This window comes from Octodon degus, unplaced genomic scaffold (genome assembly GCF_000260255.1).
Source record: "Octodon degus isolate 3935 unplaced genomic scaffold, OctDeg1.0 scaffold00058, whole genome shotgun sequence".
In the NCBI taxonomy this organism is placed as follows: domain Eukaryota; kingdom Metazoa; phylum Chordata; class Mammalia; order Rodentia; family Octodontidae; genus Octodon; species Octodon degus.
In genome coordinates, this window is record NW_004524634.1 from 1,002,812 (window position 1) to 1,010,974 (window position 8,163).

At 39.7% G+C, this 8,163-nt stretch overlaps 1 protein-coding gene across 1 annotated transcript in view; it reads left to right on the plus strand.

The window, feature by feature from the left end:
- Positions 1 to 8,157, plus strand: part of Gmcl1 (germ cell-less, spermatogenesis associated 1) — a 47,050-nt gene extending 38,893 nt beyond the window's left edge. The window contains exons 12-14 of the mRNA XM_004634044.2: positions 795 to 940; positions 4,162 to 4,249; positions 7,980 to 8,157. Of these exons, the coding sequence (XP_004634101.1) occupies positions 795 to 940; positions 4,162 to 4,249; positions 7,980 to 8,108 (363 nt within the window). The 3' untranslated portion in view covers positions 8,109 to 8,157. The remainder of the gene's footprint in view (positions 1 to 794; positions 941 to 4,161; positions 4,250 to 7,979) is intronic.
- Positions 8,158 to 8,163: the final 6 nt, after the last annotated feature.

Sequence of the window (8,163 nt, forward strand, 5' to 3'; positions counted from 1 at the left end):
GGTCCCTGTGCTTTGCTAAGCTTGTTCTAAGTAGGTGCTTTAGACCACTGAGCCATCTCACCAGCCCCACTTAAGGTATTTTCAACTGTTTTTAAAGTAAGTTGAGGGCTAGGGATATAACTCAGTGGCTCAGCACCTACCTGGCAAGCTAAAGGTCCAGAGTTTGATTCCCAATAGAAAAGAAGGAAGGGAGGGAGGAGAATGTTAATGGGGTTGTTTGTTTTTCTTTGAGATAAGGTCTCACTGTACAGTTCAGACTGACCTTGAGCTCACTTTGTAGCCCAGGCCAGTCTTGAACTCTCAACAATCCTCCTGCCTCAGCCTCCCCAGTGCTGGGATTGTAGGCATATGCTACCACACCTGGCTTGTTAATGGATTCTTACTACCTTCAGCTAGCTATACTTGCAATGAAACAGTGTGGAGAGCTTGATGAATTCTAATCAAGATTGCTTTTCCAGCTTAGGTATATAGTTTTGTTGGTAAATGCTTGGATTGAGTTAGAGAAAAAAGATATATAGCTACTTTCTTTTAATTCAATAAAGAAAGATCTGTACTAATAGTGTTTGAACAGGATATCATGCCTGCATCTTGTTCTGTGAGTGACTACTACAAAGACAACAATATGCAATGCATTGATTGTTGTAACACCTACCAACCTGTTTTGAAGCTGTCACATTGCAATTTTTTTCTCAATGAAATTAATTTTTAAAAAAAGAAAAAAACATTTTCCGCTCTTTATTTTCAACTTAACTAACATGGTAAACTAAACTGAATCTCTCTTTTGTATCTTTTAGTACTGCTGGCGGTGGACAGGTTTTAACTTTGGCTTTGACCTACTTGTAACTTACACCAATCGGTACATCATTTTTAAACGTAATACACTGAATCAGCCATGCAGTGGATCTGTCAGTTTACAGCCTCGAAGGAGCATAGCATTTCGGTAGGGTAAGATTTCCTTGGCTGTACTACCTCCGGATGAAATACAAGAAAATTTTAACTTGGTCTTTTATACCACAAATAGAACTTTGGTAGGATAGAGAACATGCAAATGAAAAGCTGGGTGCATACGTGTGACCCCAACACTGAGACTAAGGCAGGAGGATTTCTGTGTATTCAAAGCCAGCCTGAGCTACATAGTGAAACTCTGTCTCAAAATTTAAAAAAATACATTTTAAAATTGCTAAAATGAGCTAGGAACTGATAAGGCTTAATTCCTGTAAAATGTATGATATTATTAATAAAGTCAAGAGGGGCCAGGGAGGTAGCTCAATAGAATAAGCACTTGCCTGGCAAGTGCAAGGGCCTGAGTTCAATCCCTGGTTCCAAAAAAATAAACAAAAAATAAAGTCAAGAGATCTAGTTATGCCAGGGAGAAAGCTCAGCAGCATAAATGCCTGTCTAGAAAGTGCAAGGGCCTGAGTTCAATCCCTGGTATCAAAAAAAACCCAAAAGATAGATCTAGTTATGTCAAAGAAATGGATAAACTGGAATATGAATGCCAGAAGATTGATACTAGGCTTGAATCTATTGTCTTGTTGGTATTTCCAGCAAATATTCTAACTCGACATATGGCGAAGTACTTTACCTGTTAACACATCTAGCATTATTCTTAACTTTTGGAATTTGAGATGTCCAGCTTTACCTTATAGTTGATGTAGCAGTCTTATTTGGAAAGGATGCTATAGTCCAACAAATGGAAAAGTAGCTTATAAACAAATTATTTTAAAATCATGTACTCACAGGGAATGGGGTTTGATCCCTGGTGTGCTGTGCCTCCCTGCCCCCAGGGCGTGCTGAAACGGTGATTGAGACTAGGTGAGGTGGCTGAAAACAGAAGGATCACTACAAATCTGGTCTGTGTAGTGAGACCCTGTAGGCCCTGCACTAAATACATTTAAATAAATAAAACCATATACTTACCTTATACTGTCTACAAAAAATTAACTCCAAAATGAGTGGAACTTAATGTGATATAAGAGCTAAAACTACAAAACTGAAAAAACAAAAGTCTTCATAAGATTTGATTTGAGAATTATTTCTTTGGTACAACACTAAAAGCATAGGCATCAACAACTGCACCTCATCAAACTGGAAATTTTGTACCAGAGTTTTTTTTTGTTTTTTTTTTTTTTTGTTGAGAGACACTGTCAGCACTGAAAAGGTAGTGCTGGCATGAGAGAAAATATTTACAAGTCATGTTGTGATAGAAGTTAAAATAGCTAGGCCAGGTAGTCCCAGCACTTGGGAGGCAGAGGCAGGAGGATCATTACGAGCTCAAGACCAGCCTGGGCTACAAAGTGAGCTTAAGGCCAGCCTGAACTGCATAATGAGACCCTGTCTCAAAAAAGACCAAAAAAAGAACTCAAGATAGATGAAATGCATAGAAAAATCCTAAAAATCTATATTTTTAAATCTCATCTTTGGAAGGCTGAACACAGGAGGATCACTATGAGTCCGATCTACGTAGTGAGACCCTGTAGACCCTTACTGAAATACAAAAAAAAAGTTATATGTATAGTTTCAACTGTTTGAGAGGCTGAAGCAGAAAGATTGCTTGAGCCCACCAGTTTGCAACCCTACTGGATAATATAATGAGAGTTAAAGAAGAAAGAAAAAAAAGCCTATTTAAAAGTGAACAAAGGCAATAGTAGAGCAACTTTCCCAGCACATATGAGGCCCTGGATTTAGGTGTCAGCACTACCAAGAAAATAAATAAAAAGAGCAAAAGGACTTGCGCAAAATTTCCCCAACAAGATACACAAATGTCTAAGAAATACGTAAAAGTATTTATGTATTTACAGTATCTCTCATTAGGAAATGTGAATTAAAACCACCCTGAGATACTACTGCACACCTATTAAAGACGGCTGTTTGGGGGCCGGGGAGATGGCTCAGTGCAATAAGCGCTTCCCTGGCAAGTGCAAGGGCCTGAGTTCAATCCCCGGTTCTGCCCAAAAAAATAGAATAAAAATAAAGACGGCTGTTCTTCAAAACAAGTGTTAGTAAAGATGTGGAATAATTAGAACCACTGTGCACTGCTGGTGACTATGTGCAGTGGTGTGGCTGCTGTAGAAGACGTTATGATGCATTCCTAAAAAATCAAACATAGCATTAACGTATGATCTACCAATTCCTCCTCTGGATATATACCCAAAGGAATTGATAGCAGGGACTCAAAGAGATTCTTACATGTTGACGTTCATAGGAGAATCATTCGTAGTAGATAAGGGCAGAAACAACTGTATGTCCGTTGACAGATAAATGGATAAACAAAGTGTCACAGCATATACAGGCAGTCAAACGTTTTCATTCTTAAAAAGGCAGGAAAAATCCCAACACATGCTACCTTGAATGAGAGCCAGGCATGGTGGCACATGTGTATAGTCCCAGCATTCGGGGATCTGAGGCAGAAGGATCCCTACAAGTTCAAGGCCAGCCTAACTGAGAGTAAGACCCTGATTCAAAAAGTTGAAAAATAAACTAAGTTAACTGAAAGAAGCATGTCATAAAAGCACAAATAGGGCTGGCCTGATAGCTCAGCTGACTATAAAGTGCCTGCTTAGGCAGAGCGCAGTGGCCTGCCATGCCGGCCCCACCTCCAGGGCCACTGAGTCGGCAGTTGAGACTGGGCATGGTGGCCAGTAATCCCAGCACTTGGGAGGCTGTAAACAGGAGGATCGCTATGAGTCCGATCTATGTAGTGAGACCTTGTAGAGCCTGTAAACCCTACCCTAAATACAGAAAAAAAGCACAAAGAATCGTGATTTTACTCCTATGAGGTACATAAAGTAGACAAATCCACTGAAAGGAAACTTGAGTTGCTAGGGTTGGGGGAAGGGAAAATGGAGAATTAGTGTATAATGAATACAGAAATTTCAGTTTGGGAAGATAAAAATGTTCTGCAGATGGGTGCTGATTACAGAATTTGTATTTTGATGCCATAGATTAAACTTTAAGCTTTATGTTCTGCAAATTGCAGCATTGTTTTTAAAAGTCACTTAAAATTTTTTATGTTTTAATTATGTACCATAGCACAGGTTTGTAGATCTGGAATCAATTTACAGTTTGAAAAGAAAATATGAATGATAAAAATATTAAAGTCAAGTAGAGCTTGGTTAATGTGTGGTCTAAATATCATGCTTTTGGGTTTTTTTATCCTAGAGTTCGTTTGGCTTCTTTTGATAGTAGTGGAAAACTAACATGTAATAGAACAACTGGCTATCAGATACTTACACTTGAAAAGGACCAGGTATGTTTGGTTACTTTTCTGTTGTTCCATTATAACACTTGTGTTCTGAAAATCCTTGTGAACTTGACATTTAAATGATGATAGTTTGATTTGAAAGTACCATGTTCCCTTTAACATAACCAATAATTATATATATATACATATATATATATATATTTACAACATTTTATTAGTGGTATAATTTTAGTTAACTGTTTCATAATTCCTATGCATTGAATAAGGATTATTTTAACCAGGTGTGGTGGTGCATGCCTTTGATCCCAGCACTCAGGAGACCAGCCTGGGCTACAAAGTGAGCTCAAGGCCATCCTCAACTGCATAGCAAAACTCTGTCTCAAAAAAGAAAAAAAGGGCCAACAAGATAGCTCAGTGGTCTAAAGCACCTGCTTAGGCAAAGTATATGGAACGCAGTTCAATCCCTGGCACCACAGTGCTGTGCCAGCCCTGCCTGGGCTGAGCCAGCCACAAAATAATAGTAATAATAATAACAACTTTTTTTTTTTTTTTTTTTTTGCGGAACCGGGGGTTGAACTCAGGCCCTTGCGCTTGCCTGGGAAGCACTTATTCCACTGAGCCATCTCCTTGGCCCCAATAATAATAACTTTTGTGATATGTTGCCATTTTACATTTTTGTCATTTGTCTTTTTAGCTTCAAAATGGTCTATTACTCCTTTAATGGTCTCTGCCTGCTTCCTTATTCTTACATGGGCTATACATTAGTCATCTGTAGTTTTTTCTATTCCTTTGATGGCTTAAGTTTTTATATTGGAGTATTCATTAATAGCTCTGAAATGTATCAGGTATATCATTGTATTTGAAGTGACTTATCCTATGTAAATCCTTTTAAACTTAGTTCCATTTTAGCACTACTGTTTCATTGCCTTGTTTGATACAAAAGATGGCAGTGCATTAATTTTGTTTTGTTTTGTTTTATTGTGATACTGGGGATTGAACCCAAGGTCTTCGCACTGAGCTCCATCACCAGGCCTTTAAAAAACAAATGTCTTATATTGAGGCACATGCCTGTAATTCTAGCACTCAGGAGACTGAAGCAGGAATATTGCTGAGAGTCCAAGGCCAGCCTGGACTATGTAGTATGTTCAAGGCCACTCTCAACTACACAGTGAGACCTTGTCTCCAAAAATCTGTTTTGGGGGGCTGGTGAGATGGCTCAGTGGTCTAAAGCACCTACTTAGAACAAGCTAAGCGAAAGCACAGGGACTGCGGTTCAATCCCCAGCACCACATGCCAGCCAGCCCCGCCCCCTGGTGGGCTGAGCTGGCCACACACACACTAAATAAATAAGTAAATAAATCAAACAAAACAAAAATCTGTTTTTGAAGACAGGGTCTTGGTAAGGAAGAGATACAACCAGCAGTAGTTGAGAGTTTGAATTTTAGTTGCTCTCTATATAAATGAAGGTTTCCAGTAGCAGGCTGGATTTTTGGACCATGGAACTTAGATCTTTAAGATAGAATTGAAGGTAGATGCAGAGATACTGTAGTGATAACAGAGACACTGAGTGAGTAACATGGGCCTCAGAGGAACAGATTTGTATGTAAAGGTGTAGAAAGGGAGCATAGTGAGTGCTGTCGTTCCATCTGCTGCTGTGATACACAAGTTCCACTGCTTCCGCTTCCATAGTGGAGCAAGGAAATGAACTTTACTCTGAAGGCGCTTCAAAGGAAACAGGGTGTACATTGTGTCCTTAGCTAGAGTTAAAAGACTTGGTAAACCAGATGCAGGTCTCTCTTGTTTAGGAAAGGAAAGTGGGGATTCTTGCAACTTAGCATTCAGAAATTGATGTCTGTTCAGCCTGTAATGTCCACACTGACCGCCTCCAAGACCAAGAGTTAGCCCTGTGACCTGCCTCACTCCATCCCAGCCGTAACTATAAATTCCAGACTGCTGATTTTCTGTTTTCATGGCATTGTGGTGGTGAACCTATAGCACACATGCTGCAGCCAGCTGTTTGTTAAGGTTTGCCATCACTGGTGTAGAATCTTGAATTTTATCATCAGGTATACATATTGCCAAAGAAATTGTTCTCCTGAGATACAGGAAATGTGCCTTCACCCAGGTTACTAACACAGATTTTTGACTAGGCTAGGATGATTCAGAAATCTAAAGACCCAAGTATGCTTTGACATCATTCCTTTCTGGTGACCCTGTTAGTGCCATCAGCTTAGATGAGCACATCACCTGATTTTGTTGGATTTTTTTTTTAAACACCACTTTTCCTCTACGAGTGATATAGAAAGAGAGTCTGTGTGGGTCTGTATGTGTTTTGGTAATAACTATCCAAATTTGTCTTGCTGCTCCTGCAACACAGAAACTGTCCAACTAAGCCTACTTCAGTTACATATTCTAGTTTTAGTCTTCATTATAGTAATATGTGCTTCAGTAAAAAAAATTGTAAAAACTAATATTTAATGGTATGTCCCTCAAAATGTGTAAAACTAATACATATTACTACATAGATTATCACAAGTTTTTTTTGTTTTTGTTTTGTCTTTTTAAGACAAGGTGTTGCTATGCAGTTCAGACTGGCCTTGAGCTCACTTTTATAGCTCAGGTTGGTCTTGAACTCACAATGATCTTGCCTCTGCCTCCTGAGTGCTAGGATTACAGGTGTGTGCCACCACCCGCATCTGTGTTTAAAAAGTACAAGGCTGGCCAGATAACTCAGCAGATTAAAGCACCTGCTTAGACAGATGTAGGGACAGGGTTCAGTCCCTGGCGTGCCATGCCGGCCCCACCCCCAGGGTTCACTGAGACAACAATTGAGACTGGGCAGGGTGGTGCGCACCTGTAATCCCAGTGCTTGGGAGTCTGAAACCAGAGGATCAGATGAGTCTGATCTGTACAGTGAGACCCTGTAGATCCTGTACTAAATACATAAAAAAAAATAAAATAAAAAGTATGCATTCAGGGGCCAGGGAGATGGCTCGGTAGAGTAAGCGCTCACCTGGCAAGCACAATGGCCTGAGTTCAATCCCCGGTTCCACAAAAAAGAAAAGGTACACATTTTCATTTTATTGTTGCTTCTTTAACTCTGGGGATTATTCTCTTCACCAGATGTTCCTGGTTAGAGGATATGTGAGGTTCCAGGCTGCATCTGTAGCATCAGTGGTGGTCAGATTTGTGCTCTCACCTATAGCAGCAGAGTCTGTCTTTGTAGGAGTTGAGCGCAATCTCACATGTATTGATGTAACAACCTGAAATTGCTTTTTTTTTTTTTTTTTTTTTTTTTTTCCGGAGCCAGGGATTGAACTCAGGCCCTTGCGCTTGCCAGGCAAGCACTTATTCAACTGAGCCATCTCCCCAGCCCCTTGAAATTGCTTTTATATGATAATGTATTTCATGTTCCAGGGCACAGATAACATGTTTATCATAAGACGGTGGGAAATCTTAGGATTAATGATGATAGCCTTGCGTAATGACACCCTGCGTCTTCCCAATAATTTGGTGTACCTAAGGGTGTGACACCAAGTGTAAGCTTCACTGGTACCTGTTCGCTGCATCTGTTAATAAAATAAATAGAAAGCTGCTGTTGGTGTTACACATGCAGGAGGCAGGCGTTTTTAAATTTGAGCTGTTACGCTCAGACTTCAAGTGTAAGCTCTTAATGTCATACAACCCCCAATCAACACCTTGGTTTTTTATTTTAATTGTATTCCTAAAATACTGCTATCCAGTTATCAGTAAACCTGCAAAATCTGTCTTACAGGAACAAGTGGTGATGAATTTAGACAGCAGGCTTCTGAGCTTCCCTTTGTATATCTGCTGTAACTTCTTATATATATCACCAGAAAAAAGACCTGAAAAGAATCACCACCCAGAAAATCCAGAAAACTGAGGATCTCATCCATTGAAAACAGCAGCACTTTGAAAATTTTTTAGGCCCATCTTAA